At 34.7% G+C, this 25,973-nt stretch overlaps 3 protein-coding genes across 3 annotated transcripts; all 3 read right to left on the bottom strand.

The window, feature by feature from the left end:
* Positions 1-3,793: 3,793 nt before the first annotated feature.
* Positions 3,794-5,662, bottom strand: LOC127080298 (uncharacterized). The gene has a single exon (XM_051020621.1). The coding sequence runs from the start codon at positions 5,660-5,662 to the stop codon at positions 3,794-3,796; it is 1,869 nt and encodes a 622-aa protein (XP_050876578.1).
* Positions 5,663-5,665: 3 nt separating this feature from the next.
* Positions 5,666-9,874, bottom strand: LOC127080297 (uncharacterized). Its single transcript, XM_051020620.1, has 3 exons — positions 9,871-9,874; positions 6,371-6,440; positions 5,666-6,137 (listed from the first exon to the last, which is right to left on the bottom strand). Exons 1-3 carry the CDS (start codon positions 9,872-9,874, stop codon positions 5,666-5,668), a joined length of 546 nt encoding a protein of 181 aa, XP_050876577.1.
* Positions 9,875-17,450: 7,576 nt separating this feature from the next.
* LOC127080295 (uncharacterized) lies at positions 17,451-18,733 on the bottom strand. The gene is made up of 3 exons (XM_051020619.1): positions 17,988-18,733; positions 17,675-17,903; positions 17,451-17,537 (listed from the first exon to the last, which is right to left on the bottom strand). Exons 1-3 carry the CDS (start codon positions 18,731-18,733, stop codon positions 17,451-17,453), a joined length of 1,062 nt encoding a protein of 353 aa, XP_050876576.1.
* Positions 18,734-25,973: the final 7,240 nt, after the last annotated feature.

The following is a 25,973-nucleotide window of genomic DNA, read 5'->3' as shown; positions in this document are numbered from 1 at the left end:
GAAGACCGGAGCTACAGCTCCGGCGATGTGTTGGCATCTCTCACAACCATGGGATTCATCTAATTTGTTTTAATCCTGAGCGTTCTTTCTGATTACCAAGGTTATGGCGCGCTGACTAGAGTCCATCATGGATAGCGCGTTTCTGACCACTTGATCTGCTACCTCAATTAATGAGGGAGATCAAGTGGTTCACATTTTTTCTGATGTTTTAATTTTTATTTTAATTGCATTATTTTCAATAATTCATATTAAATTCAATATTGATCCAAAAAATATGGGACTTTCACCAAAAAAAAAATCAAATATTTTTATCTTTCATATTCTGAATTAAAATTATTTTTTGGATCATTATTAATATTTTTCATGAATTAATTGATTTTGCATTTGTTTTTAATTGTTTAAAAATATTTTTAAATGTAAAAAAATTATGAAATTTTTTCTCGAAGGTCATTTGACCTTGTTTGACCTATGATAAATCTCATGACCATTTCTTTGGTGTTTTGATGAGATTTTAGGAATTTGACAAACCATATTTAATTAAAATGCACTATTTTAGTATTTTAATTTGAATAAATGCCAAATAAATTTGTTGACCAATTGTGATGACTTATTTATGTTTGACTCTTGTTGTTGGGTCTTGGTCAAGGTTGATTTGACTTTGTCAAATTAATATCATTGGATTTAGGGGATTGTTGGAATGTACATTTCATCTCCCAAAATGAATGGATGACATTAATTTGGTAAAAGTCCTCATTTGACCAATTTGTGTTTTGATTCATTCCCCTCCCACTTCATCTTATTCCCTTTCTTCATTCATTCATTTCATTTGGCCTATGATATCTCATAATCCTAAGGCTAGTTGATTGAAAAATTGACATGAGTATGGATGAGATTAGGCCAAAAGGGATAACGCTAAATTAAAATACCAAAATTTTATTGCCCGACCTCAAATAGTTGTGACTTCTACATAAGTCCAATTACGATTGCTTAACATAACGCTAAATTTGTGACCTAAAAGGGATAAGCATTCTAGTTAGTGAGATTGTAAGTCTTTCCTCTTTCATGGTATTGTGTGGAAACTTGGCCTTTTTTCCTTCCTTTGGAAGATGTCTTGGTTCAAGGATCCATGCTTGTGATAAGTGTGTTGAGTGTTCTCCAAAGAATGACTTCAATTAAAAAGCAAAAGCAAAACAATATTAACTTCTAACCAATTAACTACTAACTTTTAATTTCAAGTCCTTTACTTTAATGCCATTTAATTTTTGTTTCTATTCACTTGCCATTGTTCATATCATTCTAATTGTTTATGTTAATGCAATTTTCACTTTGTTCATTTGGACCATATTGTGTGATATATTTTGTTTGTGTATATTTTGCTTGTTTGTGTGGTCTTTGACCATTAATGTACATAATAACAACAAAAACCCTAAAAGACTTTTGTGTGGATTGTTGGCTTGATCTTGGACAAATGGACTTAGAATCTAGGCAACCTTCCTATGCTAAAGGACTTGGACAATGCCAACTTGTTGAGAAACCAAATGCTTGCAATCTGAAACTTCATCTGATACATCATTCAAGATCCTTTTGAGTTCATCTGCAACATGATCATTGTGGAGATGTTATTTTGAACCTGTGACTTGTGGAATTCATCTGTTACATGGGATACTTTGAAGGAGATAATGGAATGGATAAGCTTGGATGTGGCCATCTTTATTTGATGCCTTACTCTTCAAGATAATATAATTGTGCATTTGTGTGTAGCTTGATTCTAAAAGTCTAAGGGAATTCTGGGTTTCTATTGACATTCTTGTCTATTGGATTGCTACCCATTTGGTCAGATCTTTTCAACTCTAAACTTTTAATTTTGTACATAGGATAGTCTCTTCATCTTCTCCCCATTTCTTTAATTTCGAAATTTCTCCCTCCATTTTTTAAAACCTTCTTTGTGTGAACTACTTTTGTTCTAAACTTTGACCGCTTTGCAAAAAAAGATAGAAACTTTGGCCTTATGTCATTGCATTTTCAAACTTCTTTTCTTAAATCAAGCTTGTAAATAAATTTATTTATATCTTTTAAATAAAAATAAGATTAACTCTAATACTAATTATAATTTCTAATATATAACATATTCGAAACAATTATATATTACTAAAAATTGTTGTTTTATAAAAAAAAATGACATAAAAAGTGAACATAAATATACATTTCATTATTTTTTTGAAAAATTAGTCATTAAAAAAAATATGTATAACTAATCAATTAATTAGTTAATTGGCATTTATTATAAAAATGATGTAAAAAAATCATTTAAAATTAATATTTTTTATATCATAAATTTTAAAAAGAGAATAATTATAATATATTATGTAAAATTTATCATTATAATTTGGAAATGAGTCACCCGAGCCTTTTTATATTTTAATATATGGAATATGATAGAATTTGAGTTGATGAAATATGATATAATAGAGGTGTAGACACAAACAATTTATACACATGATAAATATTTATTTATTACTAATCAATTAGTTAAATTTAGTATTTGTTTTATGTCTTTTAAATAAAACTAAATATATTTTAATTTAATAATTTGAATTTATTATAACAAATTTACATAAACAAAGGGTTTTAATAATTAATTAATTAAAATAATATATTTTCAATATTCTCAAAATAAAAATACGAACAACTGTAATATATTAACTACATTTTTTGGACATCAACTTTATTCAAGTTATTTCTATAGAAACAAGTTTTTTAAAAGGTCCGTGAAACATACCGTTTATACATGAAACCAATAAATTATTATCACTAATCAATTAATTTAACTTATTTTATCTTTTAAATAACATGAAAATAATTATAATGTATTAAATTGATTTTATTATCAATTCAACAAAAATATTAGCCACTAAATTAATACAACATTAATAAATTTTTCTCAACTATTTACTATTTATTACTCTTCATTCTTTTAATATTTTTAATTATAAAATTAGCAATATTTATCTAAACATTGAAGAGTCTAAAAGACCAGGGAAGATGTGTGGTTTCTTTTTTTCCCTTTTATAATTTATGGGTTTAACACAACATCAAACTTATACTTCATGCAAGATGTATTTATGGAGATAAGAATGGAATGAAATTTGAATGTTAAATCTAATGCGATCAAAAATCTGATGTGATCAAATATATGACTTCGAGAAACTAAGATTTAAGAACTTCTAAAGATAAGCGGATTAAAAGTAGTTAAAGTCCCGACTTATTTTCGCGTGTTTAGGGTGTAACTTTCTAAAGCGTTTTAATGTTGGAATTTGTGTTTTATAGGAGGCAAAATAAACATGGTGCCATTCAATCACTTTTTCACTTGGAATGTTCTTGATCAAACATCAAAGTTTGAGTTTTTGTATTTTTTTTCTATAATAAAATTTACCCAACTAATTAGAAGATTTTATCGGACTGATTACGAAAATACTGGAAAAAGAAAACTAAACGATGGCTTGTACGGTACATCCAATCAATTCAGAGGCTCTGTTCTAATTTTAAAAATGGACATATATATATATATATATATATATATATATATATATATATATATATATATATATATATATATATATATATATATATATATATATATATATATATATATATATATATATATATATATAATTTTAATGATTAAAAATGACAAACAAAAGATAAAATTATATATTAACCAAATGAAGTACCAAAAAGTTCAAAGGTATTGTTTAAACTACTAACACCATTTCTTACAACTTAAATTATCTAACTACATAAAAAGAGTCTTCCTACGAACACTTTTTGAAGCAAAATCGTCAACTAAGTCTTCATATTTTATTGTCTCCAAAATGTCATTTTCAATAGCTATTAATGCCAATCCATTAAGCCTTTCTTGTGACATGGTAGACCGCAAGTAAGTCTTTAACAACTTCAATTTTGAAAAACTTCTTTCTACAGAAGCAACTGTCACAGGAATAGTCAATAAGATTCTATATGCAATAACTGTATTAGGAAAACAATACAAGCCTTTTAAAAATAATAATATATCAGTAGGTCTTATGGTTTCTTCAGGCAACATTTCTCTTAGTAACTTCAACTCTGCAAAAAATTCATTCCCCTCAATATCAGATTGCTCATTATGTTTCAATGCCTGCTCAAAGTTAATACAACAAGACTTCAAAGTTGCATCATCTAATGATTGTAACTTGTGAGAAGTAAACAAGAAACCAAAAATACTTTCATACTCTTGGTATTGCTCAAACCTCTTATTAAGAGAAACAACAGCTTGATCAACAAGGTAAAGAAAATAATTAACCCTGAATGATTCTTCTTCTAATAGCTCGACTGATGGGATATTCAAATTCTCATCAAATTTCCTTTTTCTTTTAATTATACGCCTTTGAGGAAATATTGGGGCAATATTCAATTCCACCGCAATTTCCTTAGCGTTAATCAATACCTTATAAATACATGTTTCTCTATATCCCTCAAAATACGAAATCAACCCCTTAATTTTTTGCATAGCAACATCAATAAGCATATCCTTTTCCTGTAAAAGCTTGCTAACAGAATTAATTGCAGATAATATTTCAAACCAAATAATTATAGCCATCAAAAACTCAAAATCACCAAGCTCATTTGTTGCTAAGGATTTAACTTCATTTTGTATTTTAGGATCAAGATCATTTTCTGACACTTCAAGCAAAGCTTCTGTAAATTCTAACATTTGAGTTCTTATAGCTTTGACACTTTCTACACGACTCTCCCAACGAGTGGATGACAATGATTTTGGAGTCAACCCTTTTACATTATCTTTCAAAATTTTCCATCTCTTAGTAGAATTGGCAAAAATTGTATAAATGCGTTGAACAACTCCAAAAAAAATCCTAGCTTTAATACAAGAGTTAGCCATATCACACAATGTCAAATTAAGACTATGACAACCACAAGGAGTATAAAAGGCTCTCGGATTTATGTCTAAAAATCTCTTTTGCACACCTTGGTGTTTTCCTTTCATATTTGACCCATTATCATAACCATGCCCTTTCACGTCAAATAGGTCGAGACCAAGTTCTTTCAATTCATTTTGTAAAACATCAAAAAGCCCCTGACCACTTGTATCATTCACATTCAAAAATCCTAAAAATGATTCATCAATACTAACAGAAGCTGAAGAAATATCCACATATCTTATTATCAAAGACATCTGCTCTTGGTGACTAACATCAGGAGTACAATCAAGTATCACTAAAAAATACTTTGCCTGTTTGATTTTTCTAATGATTTCAATTTTAATCGCAGAACCAAGCAATGAAATCAACTCATTTTGTATGTTATGCCCAAGATAATGAATATGAACTTTTTGAGTTGTAACACGTCTAACATGTTCTTGGATGATTGGGTCAAATTCAGCTAACATTTCAATCAAACCCAAAAAGTTTCCATTGCTATCTTCGTACAATTTCTCCTTAGAACCACGAAAGGCTAAATTATGTTTAGCAAGAAATTTCACTATTGAAATAACTCTTTTTAAAACATTTTTCCAGTGATCCTTTTCTTTCTCAATTAATCTTTGAGTTATTTTATCAATAGTTTGAAATTTTTGCAGCCTTTTGCGATACTCATACCAAGTAGTCATATTTTAAACATGTTTCATGCCTAACTCGTGCTCTTTAATTCTTTCACCAACATGTACCCAATCACTATAACCCTCATTTGCTAATTGTCCCCTAACAATCCCATTTTTAAAAACTTTACAATAAAAACAAAATACTCTATCAAGCTCTTTCGAATAAACAAGCCAATCTCTATCACACACCTCTCCATTTGCTAAAGCTCTAGTATACAAATTAGCCGTAAAACGTCTATTCAAACTATCTCTAGGACCCTTCACAATAGAATTATCTCTTTTAGGACCTTTCACAACTAATAAATTAATCAGTTTAGGTTGAAGACGATCCCAATTTCTTGGATCAAATATATCATAATCAACATTATCATCATCACCATCATCGGCATCATCATCATTATTAACTTCATCAACAATTGGCACACTAGCAAGATTACCATTTTCAATGGACACACTATTAAGATTATCATTTTCAATGGGCACACTATCAAGATTATCATTTTCAATAGGCACACTATCAAGATTATCATTTTCAATAGGCAAACTATCAATATTATCAACATAACGACTTTCATTTGAAACTTGTGGTTCTTTGATTAAAAATTTATCAAGAGCTCCTACTTGAGATTGAATTAACTCTTCAATTTTTTTCTTTTTCTTACGTTTATCATTTCCACATTCAAATTTTCTATTCTTAGGAGGCATAATAAGAAAAACCTGAAATTTCTCACAATGTCTTTTGTGTCCGTCGATGATCTACTAATTATCCTGTTGTGAAATTGTGTTCCTACATCAATAACAAAAAAAAATCAATTACATTAAATAAAAAATTTATAAATTAATCATCAAAAAATATTAATAATTAAATCATGGAGAAAAGACTTTAATTAATATTCAATTATATTTTATTATGTTGTGTTCTTCTCTAATATAGTACCATAAAAAATTAATAATTATAAATTAAAAGCAAATTATAAATTAATAGTAAGAAAATAAATTACATTTAATTAAATAAATTATAAAGAATTTAATTTATATACACTGACAGTGTAAAGAATTTTTATACTATCAATTAATCACAACCACTGATTTATTTGAAAGATTTGACTTTTATTTTAAACATTTAAAAAGTAATACAAACGGATGATTGTGATGCATTGACAGTGTAAAACTTTTTACACTGACAGTGCATAACAATTAATCTCAATTATAAATTAATCATAAAAAATATCAATACTAATACATACTAATTTTGCTTTGAAAGATTTCAAATGGATTTAATTGAAATACACTGACAGTGTAAAAGGATTTTACACCGTCAGTTAATCATAACTGTTGGATGTTGAAACAAGTTTGACTTTTATTTTAAAAATCTATAAAGTAATGCAAACGGGTGATGGTGATGAATCGATTGTATAAAACTTTTTATACTGACAGTGCATAGTAATTAATCTCATTCCAAATTGCAATTTGGTCTTATGAGAAAAAGTATGTATAAAAATCGTCACCAACACCAACAGTATTCTTGTTTTGAATTTTCATTATACTGAGTAGTATATACAGTATACTAGTATCCCATTTCACCCTAAAATTTTATTTATTTATATATTATAATTTTATAAAGAAAACAATTTACTCTCATTTCCACCCTAAAATCTAAAATCAATATTGATACCGGAACTAAAATAGGATTTCACCCTAAAATTTAAAATAAATCTAAAATTACTATTTTTTCTACCTTCAAAATCAAATAATCACAATAAAAATAAATGGAAAGTAACTAATTGAATAAACTAACTTGATAAAAGAGAGGATTGAAAAGGAAAAATAAGATTTTTTTTTCTGGTTTCAAACAGCTCTAACAGAGAAAGAGAGAAGAGAATAACGTTTGAGAGGAGAGAGAAGTGAGAACGCGTAAGAAAGGAGAAAAAAACGTTTGGTTTCCAAATATCATATTTTTCAGCATTTAATATTTTATTTATTATATGTGATACAATTTTATTTTTTTATATTCACTAATAATAGTTAATTTGAGGCCCTACAAAAAGTGAGGCCATGTGCTACTGCACAGCTTGCACAGGAAAAGAACTGGCCCTCCTTGTACCAGCTCTTTGATGCATATAAAATTGCAACAATTTTTTTTATCTAGTTCATTATAAAACACTTATACCCACTCATTTGGTTAACTATGTCATTTTGTAAGATAATTATTAGTAATATAATTTATATTATTTTGTTACCTTAACTTTCTACTCAATCCTAATTTTAATAGTTTTTGCATGTCTAGTTATATGAATTCCAAAAAATATATTTCAAATGAGCACAAGTATAATCCAACGTGACATATAATTGGATGAAAATGTCTTATGAAAGTTATTGGTATCTTTCAATTTTGGAAGTTAAAGAGGGTTTGATTTCCTCAATTTGCAATATTTGCATGTGATATTGTAAAAATTCCAATCAAAATAGTTGTCGATGAATCTTAGTTTAGTATCATATATATTGCATAAGTATATAAATTTTTTACTCTCTAAAATTGTCCAGACTATCATTATTGTACGCAATTTCTTGCATGGTAAAGAAGTTTTATCTTCTGATAAGTTGTAAATAAATAATTATTTTGAATATTTGAAACTTGCAGTTATTTGTTTGCATGCATCTGTATATGGTATTTGTTTGATTAATTTGATGGGTGTTAATATTTGTGGTATGTTTCTGCATTGATTTTCACATGAGTATGATATCGTTGAGTTCCTTGTCAATCCAAATTTCACATGAACATCACGTTTTTATAAATATAGTTCTGTAAAGAAATATTGTGTCATTTCTTCTTGGTGTGTGTGAAAAGGAAATTAATTTTATTGTACATTACATTGCGATTTCTAAATTAAAATGACAGGAGCGAAACATGGACTAACTTATCAGACTGCATAGTCCATTAGTCTTTAGGCTAAGTTTAATTTTGAAAACTTGTAAAATAAGAGTATAAATTGGTGAAAAAACAATAAGAGCAACTTAGCATCATGCAAAGTTGATAATTCAAAATTAAATGAGTTTTAGGTTGCAAAGGAAAGAATACATGCGTTATAATGAGATTTAAAGTCCTAATCTTCGGATTAGGGATCTAATATGTATTATTTCTCTTAGTATTAATTTTTTTTGTTTTCTTATGTTTTTGTAGCTTTTTGTGTTAAAATCTTCATGACAATACAATCTGGTGGGAGAGGTTTAGACGAAGATGGTTGGGACAGAGTTACACGAAACACTCAGAGCATCATTGACGTATAACAAGTACTTGCTAGGATTCTTTTAGAGGAAAAAGTAAAGTTACTGAGGATATAACTACATATTTTCTCTTTACTTGTTTTTCGAACTCTCATGGTGCGAAAGAGATGTTTAATATTTTCGAAAACTATGATATCCTTGATGAAGTTGTCATCCCACCGAAAAGAGATAAGAGAGGCAACATGTATGGTTTCGTTAGATTTTGAAATGTGGGGATGTTAGAATGATGGTTGTGGCTCTGGACAATATTTTCATACAAGGTTGTAAACTTTTTGCCAACATCCCACGATTCAAAAGGAATGGGATTTACCATAAGCAAGGTTTTGAACCTGAAAAAAAAATATGAAATCTGTTTTTAATAAAATCAATTAAGGGAAGAACTGGGGTACTGATAGGTCGGTGATTTGAAGGTTGCAAAATGGTATAAGCACAAACAACGTGAAAAAATCATATGCCCAAGTTATTCATAATGATGAAAAGGACGGAAAAAATGCACGATCTTGGATGCACTGGAAGGAAAAACCATTGTTTGTACATCTGTAGTTCAATATTGAGGAGGAAGGTTTCAACTGGATCCATAAAGCATTCACTAGAGTCGTAGTTGAACCTGGATCGACGTACTCCATGCAGAAAAAGTTTCATTCCAAAGGCCACTTTACAATCAAGATAAGCCCTCTTGGAGCTAACCTTTGTTTAATGGTGGAAAATGAAGATGGTGAGCTTAAGGCTTTAGTGGATTCTGGACCAGAATGGATAAGTGAATGGTTTTTAAGAAATTAGACCATGGAAACTGGATGATGTTGATAATTGGAGAATGACTTAGCTACGTTTTTTGGTGTCCCATGCCATGCGTGGCGCCCAAATTTTTTTGAGTGCATAACATGCTCCGTTGGCAAGTATGTGTGCTCTAACGAAGAAATTTCACTGCAAACCCATATGTATGTTGCAAGAATACTTGTAAGAACACAATATTGCATGGTTTTGAACCAAACTTTCAATATGGAAGTCAATGTGAATGTCCATAGGATTAAGATTATTGAGGATAACTATGGGCCCAAACGAATTGTAATGGCTAAAGAGAAAGAATATGGTAGAGACAATGATGAGGACTCTGAACAGGATGATGATTACCTTAGTTCGGTGAAGAAGATGGCACGTGTAGACAATGTGATCATAGTGGATATGAAAACTCAAAAGGGTATTTTGTCAAAGATAGCTAGAAGGCTAGTAGTGGCCCAGGCGATAAAGGCAATGACAAAAATGAGAAAGAAGTTCAGGAGCCTTTGGAAAAGGAGGTGATTCGTAAAGTGTCTGGTGGTGGAAAAAGATGGATTATGAAGGTTGGTGAAAAAGCATCTAATTTTATGTGTCTCGAAAAGAGTCTTTGCTGCTCTAAGAATGATGGTTTTTTGGGGAAGGAAAACTTGGAGAAGTCTGCAAGGAACAATTGTACAATGCCAGCAAATGCATAGAACGACGGGGTTATGGGCCCAATACTTTAGCCCAAATTGGTGATAAAAGCATTCTTATGAGTCCAAAATTTTTGATGGCCCGCAAGTTCAACATACTAACACCGTTGGATATTGTTGGGATGAATGACACATGGGCTGTGATTAATCAAAATTTAAACGCTAATCCATATTATTTCGCTTCCCTTGTTCGTTCAAAGAATAATATTCCTAATTCAAAACCTCAACAACAAAGTCATAAATTGAGGTCGAAGTCCGAAAGTAAGGAAATAAGTAGGAGCTTTGTGCGATTTTCAGGAGGTTTTTTACTTTGTTGTAACTCGTGTAATGAGTTTGGTGTTCTTCAAGGTAATAATCAATTTTGGAACGAAATTAAGAATGATGTTCCAAATCGGGTATGGAAGAACATCAAAGGGTTAGGCGTTACAACTACCAAAAGTAATGAGGCATACGTGAAAGTCATTAAAGAAATGGAAGACAGAGATCATGAAGAGAAAATCTCAAGGAAGGCGAAGGTAATTGAAGTCAAATGGATAATATAACTTTCAATATCAGAGGGTATGGCAATGCCTCAAAAAGAAGAAGGATAAGCCAACTAATTCAAAAAGGAAGCATAGATATATGCTTTATTCAAGAAACAAAAATACAATAGATGACTGAAGAGATTACCAAGGGGCTATGAGGGAGTCAGTCATTGGGATGGTCGAAAAAATGGGGAGAAGGTGAATCGGGAGGAGTTTTGATTGTGTGGAAACTTGGTTCGATCAATCCCAATTATAGTTTTAAAGGCATGGGTTTCATTGAAATTAATGCATAATGGAAATGGATTATTTTTTATTTTATCGGTGTTTACTCACCATGCAACCTAAATAAGAGAAACCTATGGGCTGATCTAGTAAGTTTTAAAAATAAAGTTGAGTTTAGGGAATGGGTGGGGCAATTTCAATGTTGTCAAAAATGTAACTGAGAAGTTTGGAAAAATTGCTTATAGGATGAACAGAGAGATGGTGTTGTTTGGTAATTTCATTGATTAAATGGATCTTATTGACTTTCTAATTGTAGGGAATACATTTTCCTAGCCTAATGTTGTGGGTGGTGTGGTAAGTAGGCTAGACAGGCTACTAATATCAGAAGGAGAAATATAAGCATGGAACATAGTGGGACAAGAAATTAGAGCTAGATATATTTTTGATCATAGACCAATTTGGATTAAATCAAGTAATTTAAACTAGGGACCTGAGCCTTTTAAAGTCATTAAAGGGTGGTTAGCACATGACAAGTTCATGGATTTTGTAAAATCTAAAGGGGATTCCATTAATATTTTTGGTAAGAAGGCCTACATGATTAAGGAAAAATTCAAGCTCTTGAGAGAAATAATTAGATGGTGGAATAGAGAAGTGTATGGATGGTTGGACTTGATAGTTGAAAATGTTGTAACCAAAATTAACTATATGGATGACTATCTCCTCAATGGCAACAATGTGGCAATTGAAGAAGATAAATTGGAGTGGATGGAAGCACAAGAGTATGTTTGGAAAGTCATGAACCAGAAGGATAGTTTGTTGAAACAGAACGCAAGATTATCATGGCTTAAATATGGAGATAAAAATTCATTTTTTTCCATACAATAATGAAAGAGTAAGAACAAACATAATAATTTCGCTTCCAACTAGCCAAGGAAGAGTGGACAGTGTTGTTGATGTCAAAGAAGTTGCAAGGAAATTTTTTGAGGCAAGGTTTACTGAACCAGATAGATGTAGACCTAATTTGGATATTCTTGAGTTTGATAAACTGGATGAGGGGGGTAGATAAGCTTTTGAAGAGAAATTTTCAAAATAAGAAATTAAAGAAGTCATTTGGGATTATGATGGAGATAGAAGTCCAGGCCCAGACGAACTTAATTTGGACTTTCTCAACCACAACTTGAACATTATGGGGAATAATGTAGTTAGTTTTATACAAGAATTTCATGAGACTACAATTATGCCCAAATCCATGAGAACATCTTCCCTTGCTTTGATTCCTAAGGTGGATAATCCACATGAATTGAATAACTACAGGCCCTATGCCTCATTAGTTGTATCTATAAAATAGTGGCCAAGATTCTTGCTTTAACACTAAGGAAGGTTATTGGCAAGTTGATATAGAATACTCATATTGATTTTGTCCCTGGAAGACAAATATTAGATGTAGTTTTGGTAGCTAATGAAATCCATGATTATGCCAAAAGAGAAAAGAAGAATTGTATGTTGTTCAAGGTGGATTTTTCACAAGTCAATGATTGTGGTAGTTGGGATTATCTTAGGTCTATGATGAGGAAGTGATCGGAAAAATATCAAGTGTACTATTTTTCCTTTATAGTAATGATGAGGAAAGTTCCCTGAATGTCGATCTCAAGGACTACTCGTAAATATTGAGTTTTAATTGTTGTTCAATTAAACAAAAACATGTGTGTAGGGTTTTTAGATTCAAATGTATAAAAATAATTGCAAATAAAATAAATAGTGCTAAAAAGGGTTTTCAAGATAGAGTAATATGCTATGGGAGGTGTGTAATTTATCTCTGTAACAACTCTGAGTCACTATTGCATCAACAAATATCAATTAATTACTACCGGTTCTCAAGGGTGTTTTCTCCCAAGGCCTTGGTGAGAAAACCTTTAATCATTCAGCCATAATCTCTATGTTCATAGAAAATTACCGGTAAAATTAAGCCTTATTATATCGAGAACCATTTGGTTCCTACAGGGTATCCCTAGTCCTAGGTAATATCTACTGTAGAATAATCTCATGAAAGCATTATCAACGGTGGTCCAACCTAATTGATAATCATATGACAATCTCAATTGTTCCGAAATAGAAAGAATTAAGCACATCACAAGATTGAAGTAATTATGAAAAATAATATTGTCATTGCTAATTTAAACTCAAAGTCATTACAGATTCAACTCAGGGACACCCCATAGCATTTGGGGGTTTAACTACTCATAATATTCAAGAAAATAAAAATATAAAATGGATACATTACAAGTATTCAGATCAACTTTGATCTTCAATTGCTTCCGCTCATGAAAAATCTCGTTTCTCCCAAAACCTTGATTTCTCTAATCCTGAATCGTATGAGTTCTTGCTCTCTAAAAAATTCTCCCTTTCTTATCTGAAAACTCCCTTTTTAATAACAAAGTCTTCTCTCTCCTCAAACAGATCCACAAAAGTCCATCACATCCTCCTCACAATTTACCAAAATGCCCCTCACTTAGGAATCACAATAGAAAAGTCAAAATTGGACTTTTCTCACGCATGCCTGCTATGGGTGGCCGTAGCAGGCCACTATTTTAATGGTCATGTCACAGGTCCCCTGCTACGGCTTGTAGTAGGTGCTATGGGTAGCCGTAACAGACCATTATTTTGGTGAATGTTTTCTTCTGTGCCAGACCCCCTTACTACGGCCAGTAGCCGGTGCTACGGGTGGTCGTAGTAGGTCCCTATTTGGATTGTTTTCTTCTATGTATTCAGGGCTTCCTGCTACGGCTCGTAGCAGGTGCTACGGGTGGCCGTAGTAGGCCTACTGGATCATGAAAACCTCTTTCTGATTCTGTTCGCTTCTCCTTGGTTTCTACATTCGATCGTGCTTGAGTATCTGCTTGAACCTGAAATACGGAAAAGACACATACCCAAAGCGTAAAATGTGACAAAAAATAGAAATGACACTAGAAATGATGAAACAATAAAATTAACTATTGGTGAAATAAATAGACTCAACATAATATTAATTAAGACAAAGTAATACAAGTTACATGGATTTTCGTTGAATAAGTGACAAAATACATAGCATAAACAGTGACTGATCACATCCCCAAACTTATCTCACTTCTTGTCCTCAATCAATTTTCAAGACAATTTTTTTACCTCAAGTCACGCCCAAAAATAGTTGAAGATTCAACTTTTACCACAATACTACTGAGATCTTTCACAACTTGCTCATTCTTCTTCTTTCAGGGTCCCCTGCTTTTCGCAATTATTTATTCCGCCACACTTCCACATAGGAGTACTAATTCACTTGTCAGCTTGTTTCACACACTCGCCTAGACTCTCGGGGCTATAGTGTTTGCACTCATGATTTCATAGTATGCAATACCGACTTGTAAGCTTGAATGAATTCTCCTTTCATCTCACCTGCATAATACACACACTTTCAAGGTATTTCAGGTTATAACGGGGCTTGGGTTAAGGTGGTATATGAAAGGGATATAGATGGTTTTTGGGTTCAGAGTCAATGTCATTTTTCTTTTCACTGTGTTTGTTCTAACATACCATTGACATTTCTTTTATTTTCAGCTTAGTTACTCAGTTCTTTTTGTTTTTGGCTTTGTACCCAACAAAGTGTTTTTCATTTGGTGAGTGATTTTCTTTGTTCCATTAGATTTTCTCTTTTCTTTTCTTTTTCTTTTGTTTCTTTTTTTATGGTCGTTTTTCTTATTTTCTCCGCACTCACCTTACTTTCAGTTTATTATGGAGCTACCCTAAACTTAGAATTAAACACAGCTTAAAAAACATAACACTTTCTCTGAACAGGGTAAGGAAGTGTTTGGATCGTGGGTTACATTAATATGGTGATATATACAAACAAAGGGATACATGCTCAAATTGGGTGAACAAAGGGTAATAATTAATAAGGTTGGCTTGAAAAGCTCAGGGTTAAAAGAAAAAAATGTGTCTCAGTGTGTGTACTAATGCAGTGAAATTCGAAGAGAACTTACACAAACTATGAGTGATAGAGACATACCTTAATTATCTCTCATGATGAAAATTGTGTTTGACGTTTAATTCTCACTGTGTTTGATATAGCCAACAAATTCCTTAATACCTCTAGTGTGATGCAGCTTCCCTCTTAAGTTGGGATGTACAGGGTTCCTTTGTTGGTCGAGCTCAAGAAAGTTGTGTCCAGTCATCTTTAACAGTATCAACATTTTCGGGGGTAATTTCTTGGCAGTAACCAATCACCTATTATTACTAACCTTCGTCACTTATTCAAACACTGAAATCCAACAACTGTATTACTTGAAAACACTTAATAATAGCAAAAATAATAAGACAAAAACAATAATAAAAAGAAACTAGTAAACCTCTTTCAAACCTGAACTAAACATTGGCCTCAATGTTTTAGAACAAGAAAGAGAGAGGGGTGACTTACAGTTCCCTTATTGAGGAGGCTGAGGAAAATGCAACATCAACTGTTGCATCATGGATTGAATTTCCTCCAGCATGGCTCATTGCCGAATCTGCTCAACTCCTTGTCGTGTTTGCTCGGCTCTCAAGTTTCCGAGCTCCGTTTTCATCCACAAATTGTGGCTGGTAGGTGGAATCTTCCCCCATTGTGTCACCTATAACAAAATCATCTATATTGTGGTTGTCCTCCTCATTGGGGTCGGCACTCGCATATAACTAGTTAGAACGATCAATAATACTTACGATGTTAGGGGCAGGTAATTCAAGTACAAACCGGCCTCGACTCATTAGTGAGTAACTGTTATGAGTAACAACAATCATCCTTTGGTGAATGAGGGGTTCCATGTCAATTTTTGCTTTACCTACAACAGGGGTGTCAGAGGACAAATTGAGGGCATATCCGAGATGGTCTGCAATTTGGGTAATCATACCCCCCCACCACCACACACACACACAGACATGGAAATGCCTCTGGTGGTGCACGGGCCACTTTGCCTAAATAATTAATTGCAAAGGCAGCAACATTAATAATCTCATTATTAGCCATTGTGTGCAGAAAAAATAACTCCCTCTGGGTGGCCACCTCAGTATTATCACCCTGGACAAAAAGAGTGTATGCAAGGCCCTTTTGGGCGTACTGGAAGTAGGGGTTTTGAATCATTGATGCCTTAGCGGTTGCAGAACCGTACTCAGGACTACCTGTAATTTCAGACCAAAAATGTTTCACCAGAAAATCATCCAGCACATCGTCGGGCCCGTAGATGGGCAATTTTAGGATGTTTCTGAGCTCCTCAATAGTTAATTCAAGATTCTCATTAAAAAGGCAAAATTTTAGGGTACCAAAGTAGTACCTCACATTTCCCAGCCATTTTCTCTGCAGCTGAAAATCAAGTGTGTTAAGAAATTCAAGAGTAATGCACTCAAAAGTCGGCTCTTCAAAATGCATAAACTCTAATAATCGTATGACATGAAACATTCTATCAACCTCAGCTTTCAACCCTAAATCAGTTAGAGTTCGTTCACACATGTATCTAGAAGGCGTAATTTTACGTCGTGCGAGCCCCGAATACCTTTTGGCTTGCTCCTCGTCCTCGAAAACAATGTTGTGAGGGTTTGAGTTACGGGCACTACACTTTCTTGTCCTGGATGATTCTGTGATATTGGTTCTTTTTGGAGGCATCTTGAAACGTTGACAGTTCAAAAGTTGAGCTCCAGAGAAATTTGTACCTGAATAATATTGAGGAGGGGTTTTATGAAGGTTTGATGAAAGGAGTTTGAGTTTTTGAGTGGTTATGTGGAGAAAAGTGAGAGTTTTAGGTGATGGCAACAATGGGGTTTTTGTGAGAAGTTGGAGAGAGAAGTGGAAAGAGGATATGAAGATGGAATGATTGGAATGAGAGAGAAAATATTAAGGTAATGATTTTGGGATATAATTGGTGGTTAATGGGATATGATGAGATATGGTAGAGCTGGATTAGGTAATGAATGGTGAGTGGGCCCAAGGTGGGAGAATATAGAGGGTTGGAAATTCAAACTCTATAATTTCAAAAATCTTCATTTTTACCCGCACATCTGTTATGGGTCGTAGCCACTGCTACAGGCGCCCGTAGTAAGCTTCTGACTTGTCACCACGTCCCAGTATGTTGCCTGCTAAGAGCCGTAGCCACTGCTACGGGCTCTCGTAGTAGGCCTCTATTTCAAACCAGCTTTTGGAGGGTTTTCCTACTACGGGTCGTAGCATCTGCTATGGGCACCCGTAGTAGGCCTCTGATACTTCCTCCAAAACTCGTTTTCCCGACTGTGTGGTATTTCTATTCAGGGTAACATTCTCTGTATCGACTCTTCTTCCATTGCATGTATCTCCTTCTCTCTCCCCGTGTTAAGAGACTGTATATCACCTAACTAATAAACAAACAAAAATACAAAAACAAAAAATCATCAGTAAGTAAAAGTGTGGGTTGCGTCCCACGAAGCGCTTCATTTAATGTCGCATGGATCTACGATTCACCATACTATCTATGTCGATGAGCATTCTTCACCAGGCTAGTTCCTTGTCCTTGGTGATAAGGCTTCACTCTCTTTATTGTAGATTTTGGACTGGGAACAGGAATTTTTTCACTTGGAGTTGCTAATGGAGGTGGTAGTAGTTGAGAAGGCCTTCTTGAGTCTTTTTCTGATGTTGGTATGTTACTTTGGCTTTTCACATCTGTCCTGATCATGCCTACTTGATAGTGATTTTCTTTTTCTACCTCTAGCTTCCTGTCTTCACTAACATTCAAGGTTATTTCATCATCATAAACTTTTAAAGTTAGTGTGCCCTGGTCTATGTCGAAATTGCATCGACTTGTCTACATGAATGGTCGACCAAAAATAATAGGTGTTTCTTCATCCTCAGGTATGTCTATGATCACAAAACCAACAGGAAAACTTAATTCTTCTATTGTCATCAGTATGTCTTCTGCCATCCCATATGCATTCTTTATGAAGTGGTCTGCAAACTTCAGATTTGTCCTTGTATTACTGACATTTCCAATACCAAGCCTTTGGTAGATTTCCAGTGACATCAGACTCACACTGGCTCTAGAATTAATTAGTACCTTTTTGAAAGTTCTGTCTTTTATAGTGCATGGGACTGTGATCGCTCCGGGATCCTTCTGCTTGCTTGGGATTCTCCTACCTGGTGATATTGCACTACACTTTTCATTTAAGGCTACCGACCCATCTCCTATTGGTCTCTTTTTGGTGATTACCTCTTTCATGAATTTTGTGTACATGGGCATTTGCTCGAGTGCTTCAAAAAAAGGCATATGACTCTCTATCTTTTTAAACATTATAATGAATTTCTCAAAGTCTGTCTCTCTAGGTTCCTTCTTTGTTACTCTCTGAGGGTAGGGTAACTTAATCACAAGTTTAGGCTCCTTTTTATTTTTCTCTTCAACTGGCTTTATTGGTGGTATAACTTCTTCATCTTTAGCAATTTTCTCACTTCGCGGCGTGACAACATTAACATTATCATGATTTCTTGGATTTTGTAATGTTTCACTAGGTAAGGAACCTTGTGTTCGAGAACCTGCTATTTGTTGTGCTATCTGACCCATCTAAACTTCAAGTTTTTTTATAGAAGTGATTGTGTTCCTGTGATTATTTCTTGTTTCCTCTTGGAACTAGGAATTTTGAGCTGCCATCTTTTCAATGGAAAGTTCCCAATCGTCCTTTTTGGGTGCTCGTTGCTGATATTGATGATGTTGTTGTTGGTACTTTTGTTGTTATTGGTACTGATGTGGTTGGTTCTGATATTGAATGGAACCCTGCTTTGGAACATTCTCTTTCTGATCTTTCTAGGAAAAATTTGGATGATTCTTCCACCCTGGATTATAAGTGTTAGAATAAGGGTTGTCCTGCTTTAGAAATTTTATCTCTTCAATTTGTTGCGTAGTTGCAACACAGTATATAGTCAAATGAGGTCCTGCACAAATTTCACAATTCACATTCTAAATGCTCGTAGAGCATGAGCCGAGAAACTACATTTGGTCTACCCCTATGCGCCATGTGGGTCTTAGTTTTAGCATCACTAGGTTCATAGTTGTAGGTTCTATGATAAACATGAATAAGATCCCCGATTCATTATCTCCTTAATATGGCAACTTGTATTTCCGCAATCAGACAAAATAGGAGGGGGCATAGTAACATCATTGTGACCTTCCTCAATGTCAATATCTCACAAGAGGGCGACAAAAGAATCTTGGGAGAAGCTTTTTCATTAAGGGGTTTCCCATATACCTTTTCTAAATCAGAATCATCGATCAAGGACACAACTACGTGGTCTATGAAACCATGACCATGGGGGGAATATGAATTGGGAGATACCCTCATTCCCGCAATGGAAGAAACATCACTCTCAAAATCACTAACTATACAAATAAGGCTTCCACTCATCTTAAACAAATAACAAAAAATGTTGAACGTAAAAGTTTGAGTTAAGAAGGTTACTTGGTAAGTAGAAGTTGGTAAGAAAAATGTAATGGATAAAGGTAGGAGCTTTGAGCAAAGAGTTGCATTTGCTCTAATAAGAACTTTCGGGAAGGAAGAGAAGAAGACACTTGTTAATAAGCAACACTTGTGAATCAAAACTGACTCAGGAATTATAAAAAGTTTCATTTGCACTTAACAACCCATATATATATATATATATATATATATATATATATATATATATATATATATATATATATATGCATAGGTGATCAAACGAACCAGATCAGCTATTAAAAGAAATTACAAGATCAACAAATGGATTTTCCCTTGGAAACGTAAACAAACTCGAGTGCTCTATAAGCAACTTCATGCCCTAACTAGTCGCTTCATCCCACGTGTCAGAGAGAAGTGACATAACGTTTCAATGATGGAAATGCATTTAATGTGCATGTTCTCCGTTAATATTTTAACTAACTCAAGTTTTTCCTTTTTGGTTCGAAGCAGACGACATCCTTAGAGGCCGGCCATGACCGCTACAGACTTCCCTGACTCCCTAAGTTCCCTAAAAGCCTTGGGGGAAACTTTTATGGGCCGACTAAAGTCCTAAATATATGCAAATCCATTACACATGACCCAAGATATAAAAGTCATCTTACACAAAATGCAAGGTACACTTTTTTGATCTCCACTTTCAATTATACTCATCTTGAATCTTGAATTGACTTGAGAATTGGAGTGTTAACCTTGTAGGTCACCCCCTGCGTCGCCATATCAAAGATCAACACCATCGATTCAGGATTTTTCATCACCTAATTCAAGTATTCCTGGTTCCTCGACGGAACATGTATAAATAAATATTAGTAGTTAATGTATCTTAAACTTTATGACTTTTATGATACAAAAATTTTGAATGACAAAATATTATATATTGATAAAAGGAAAATAAAATCAACCACAAAGCATAAGAAAAGAGGTTTCAATCAGTATAATGTGTGCCTATAGCTGCAAACTCTGTGTAAAACAAAGAAATAAAAAAAGACAATTAAAAGCCAATAAAAAATAAAGAAAGAAGCCACCTCAAATAAACCCTATAGAGAGAAAAAAAATCATGCATTAAAACCACACTTTTAAAAATCTTAGAGGTCACTCCATTAAGACCTCCATCAATAAAAATAAATATCTCCTGGAAAAGAAAGATGGCCACTAACTAACTCTGGAATTAAGTCATGGACACTCGACTTGCTATTGGTTAAGACAAAGAATAAGGCTCTGAAGTTAATCAGAGAAGGAACACAAGTTTAAGATACCACTTCCAAGTATGGAAAATATTGGGAAACAAGTGTGAGTTGTGTTGAGAAACAAGTGTGAGTTCTAAGTCTCACATTGCTTAGAAAAAGTGGAGGTTGAGCACTTTATAAGTAAAGGACCCATATATTTATCACCTAAAAGTTTTGGGTGAATATGTGTTGTCTCTCTCACTTGTTTGGGTGAGTCTTTGACCTTTAAGTAAGTGTTTGATCCAATGTGTACGTTTCCCCCTCACGATGATCCATCAGTGGTATCAAAGTTAATGGTTCGAGTAAGGGATCGACTCCTTGTTTCGAAAGTCTTCTTGACATGGTGGTTAGATGGCGTGTTATGTTGAAGTGTCCATGATGAGTTAGGGTGTCTCTTAACGGCGGTACACGCATGTGGATAAAAGAGCTTTCGCTTGAGGGAGAATATAATGGATGGGCTCACACTTAAGGGAAAGATTATTGGGAAATAAGTGTGAGTTGTGTTGAGAAACAAGTGTGAGTTCTAAATCCCACATTGCTTAGAAAAAGTGGAGGTTTATGTTGAAACAGTTTTTAAGTGTCGGGTTTTGTTATCGTATCCACAGAGATTGTAAGATATCACTGCCGTTCAATGGTTGAATTAATCTTAACTTAATGTAACACTAGGGTTTTGGTTTTAATCAAGTTATCTTGCATACAAAGTAATTAATTGCGGTAAAAGTTATGTTTTGATTAATATGAGAAATATTGTCAAAGTTAGGTTTCAATGATTACATTTGCTTTGCATGTATTTGCTCGGTCAACAATCTTATAAACTCCTTTAGATGATAAATAATTTCACAAAGTCCTCTCAATGCGTTTCTCTCGAACACCCATTGTGAGTTTTGTCATTTTGATCCATTGTTTCTCTCGAACACAATCTATCAAAAAGACAACGTTTTGGTTCAACCTTATGGTGAACAAAATCATTTGTTACTATCTCTAGCTAACAAACAAGTTTGGATGAAAACCTAGGTCAAGAATCGGTAAACATCTCTCGATCAAATACCAACACAAAGAGTTTTAAATAGAAACAAAGTTTTCATCATATATTTACCGTTAAAGAGTTTACAAATGAGGATCCTTACATTTACACACAAAGCTTGGAAATCACCTACATCTAACCTTGACAAATGGAGACTTAGCTACTCATTTTCATGGTAGCTTGGTCGGCAAGTAAGAAAAGAGGGTTGATCAACATCCAAGTCGAATGATCGAAGTTGGATGGGAATCCACCTTCTTTTTGTGGAAGATGGTTGCTAGATGAAGAGAAATGAAATTAGGGCATAAAATCTCCCACAAAGCAATGCTGTAAAATATCTAAGAGAAAGTACAAAAAAATGGAAAAGTTGGTAAAAAGTGGTATGGGCTCAAAAAGTGGCACCTGCTACTTATAGACAAGTGCAGGACTGTCACGTTCGCTAGGCGAGCAGAATGGCTCGCCTAGCGAAGGCCAAAAATGGGCACAAAATGCCCCTGCGCCCAGAGAAAACTGGGCCTGTGGAACTGTCATGCTCGCCTAGCGAACAGACCTTCGCCTAGCGAAGAACTCGCTTCAACCTTCGCCCCAGCGAGGTTGAGAGGTTTTGCTACTGGAATGCTCGCTGGGGACTCGCTAGAGCCTCGCCTAGCGAGCTAGTGCTGGCTGCTCTTTTCACCAAAACAGACTGAATTCGCTGCCACTTCGCCTTCAGTTCGCCTAGCGAATTAATTAACCAATTTACTGGAGCCTTTCGCTAGGAGCTCGCCTAGCGAAGGTTTTGCTTCGCCACATCCTCGCCTAGCGAGCTGGCAGATAGAATGCTTGTGAACTTGGTTCCTTTGCCAATTTTCTTGTGTCTTCATTTTCAATTAGTTCATGCCTTTTCCTGCACAATAACACACAAATCAAAGGCACCAAGCTTGCTTATCAATGTGATGCATTCTATGTAAAATGAATGTGGTTTTGACCACATTAGCAAGGAATAAGAGTGAAAGATGCCCACATATGATAGCTCAAAGAAGCACTTTTGGGCATCTAACAACTCTCCCCAACTAGATTCTTGCTTGTCCTCAAGCAAAGTATGCCTCTTTGAAGAACAAGAGGATTTGCTTTTAAGAAAACGGTTTCTCCGAAGTTGGATAAACGGCTCAAACACAAGCGAAATCCGCAAATACACGTTTCCAACGGTTTTGAATAAAATAATACATAAGAACTAAAACTTAAATAGCAATGCAAAATATTTATCTATCTACAACAATGCTATTCTGAATGAATCATCCTATCTCTCCTCTTCGAATAAGGAATGAAGATTTTGCGCGTTTGCAACCGCGGGACTAATCTCACTCTCTAACAAATAATGAAGAAATCAAACAGATTCATACAATGTCTAATCAATCATAAATGGTACTGTGGAAGCATAAAGATCACTAAGGGCTTTTCGGTTGAAACTTGGTCGGGTTAACAAACAAGGGACATTTCTAAGGCCATTGAAACGAAAGTGCCGATGCAAAAGAGACATTCACAGTATTATTCACACTACTCGACTTTGTTTCCTTTGTTTCTTATTTGTAACCTTCACAACACATTTTCACAACTCCACTTTTATTTTTCACTATTTTTCTTCCAAGCAAGCATTCATTTTCTATTTTTGTTCTTTTCTTTCACATCAAATATACAAAACAGATGTTTATTTTCTACATTTTCTATACATATATTTTTCTATGCTTGCTCGGTTTTTCTTTTCTTTTTCAAGAGTTGTGGAATTTACCGATTCTTTTTCGTTCTCCCCAACTTATTTCTTCCACAACCTAAGTGAATGCTCTTAACTTCTTACGGCAAAAGAACAATAGACACGATTTTCCGGGTTGTAAAAAAAAAATTTTTGAGATCCCGCTTTTTTTCAAGCCGAGATTCAACTGTTCAGGCTCAAAGGGGTTAACAAATACTCTCTCTGCTCACAGGTAAGTTGTTTTTGGATGTAGTTGTGCTCGAAAGAAAACAAGTGCCTTGATCATTTCTAATTGCTTCCACAATCTCACAATAATAACAGACAAATAATGAATCAAATGAATCAACAAAACTTATTAGACTCCAGCATTTAAGTGTACAATGGAGGTTTCCTCACAATATATGGTTCTAAGTTCTAGATGAAACATTCATTCAATTATGTTGCAAAAAGACAATATTCTATTTACCAAAAAGAGTAAAGTTCCTAATGCATTCTAAAATTCTAACCGACGGTAACCATGTACCTTAGCTTCATTCACTTGTTATTCTTATCATTGCCATCCAAGCTCGGATGCACCTTCATTGGGTACTTCTTGAGGAGCAACCAATCTAGAAGGGTTTGCCACTTATTCAACCAAAAATTTATTAAACACACAAAATTAACAACAAACATAAATAACATTAACTGAAAAATAAAATTTTGTTCGTGGGGGACAAAACACCCCAATAGTACAACCCATGGTCAAAATACAAAATTCAAAAGTACAAATAAAAATGCCATAATAAAAAAACTGAAATACAAAAACAAAAACTTAACCCACAAAGGGCTCAAGACTCCTCCTCACTACCGGCCTCAGAACCGGTCGCCTCATCATCATCCTCATCATCATCATCAGCTCCCACCCCCTCAGAATAGACTGGCACGTCCACGGGCCAATTTGCATTAGTCAGAAACTGCTCCCGTGTCATCAAAGCATGTGCACCACTACCCTGCAGCTGCAAACGCTGCATCGAGTCGTGCATGTCAATCATAGCCCTCTGCGATGCTGCCATCCACTCGAAATTGAATTCACACGCAGCCCGCAGGTATGGATCGACCCTGGAAGTAGAAGCACTAGGACCATCAGAAACCCTAGTGCTACCTGAGGCTGCACTGCTGCCGGTGGCCTTAGCTCTGCAGTATTTTGCCACATACCGGTCATCAATAGGAGCCGGGATCCTAACCTGACCCCGAGACGGAAGTCGCACTCGTGCCTTAATGCACAGACTCATAATCAAACAAGGGAATGCAAGGGGGCAATTCACCCGAGCCCCCGACTTCAGTCCGCTCTCTATTACCGTCTTCAGCTCATTGGCAATGATCCTCGCCACATCAATCTCGACATTGGCGAGGATGGAATGTACTAAATGTGCCACTGGGATCGGCACAGTAGAGGTGTGGGATTTGGGTTGTATGTTGGTCAAAACCAGAAGTAGAATCAGCTGAGCCATGGGAGTCATGTCCTCCCGATGATATCTCACAGGAACCCCATATGGGTTCGGCTCAACTGTTTTCCCAGGTAAAAGCAGGGCGGCCGTAATTGCTGGGACATCCTTGTGCAGCCGGAGGTCAATATGGTACTGGTCTCTTTGGTCAGCACCCAGCTGAAGCGGCTCCCCGAGGATTTGGTTGATCGTATCCCTGTCAAAAGGAACTGGCCGACCGGCCACTCTAGAGACCCAAGTGAAGGGCTCATCATCATCTGGCAATGCGTTAGCGTAGAACTCCCGCACTGTAGCGATGTCATAGTGTTCCAAGGGATTTATCAACCTATCCCATTTCTTTGTATCGATCAACCCGGCAAAACTCCTATACGTGCCCTGTGGGTTGATCAGAAAACGCTTCTCAGGCAAAATTTTTCGCTTCTCCAAAGCGATGTACCGTGCCGCTTGCTTTGCACCGACAAACTTGTCGGTATCGAATTGGATCGGCACGGTTCGTGAAGTAGTTGCCGCACCCTTTCTTTTCTTGCCAGCACTAGATCTTGACTCCATTCTGCAAAACAAGAGATAAAGCAACAAACACGAAACAAACAGATTAGAACCAAAACAGTTTTTATAAGGGACTGGTTTGCTCGCTGCTGCTTCGCCTAGCGAAGTGGCAGCGAATGCTCACCCCAGGTTCGCTTAGCGAGTGCTAGCGAACCTTACGGGTTTTGGGGTTTTCTGCATTTTCAAAATTATTTCCCCCAAAACCCGTACATACAAGGTTTCCACAGCAAACCCAATGATTTCTCATTACTATGAATTGTTCTATGCTATTGGGGATACCTAATTTCATGGAAAACCTAAGTAAGA

The sequence above is a fragment of the Lathyrus oleraceus genome, chromosome 5 (genome assembly GCF_024323335.1).
Source record: "Lathyrus oleraceus cultivar Zhongwan6 chromosome 5, CAAS_Psat_ZW6_1.0, whole genome shotgun sequence".
Lineage (NCBI taxonomy): Eukaryota > Viridiplantae > Streptophyta > Magnoliopsida > Fabales > Fabaceae > Lathyrus > Lathyrus oleraceus.
The sequence above is the reverse complement of the archived record's forward strand: the minus strand, read 5'-3'. Positions and strand labels throughout refer to the sequence as shown.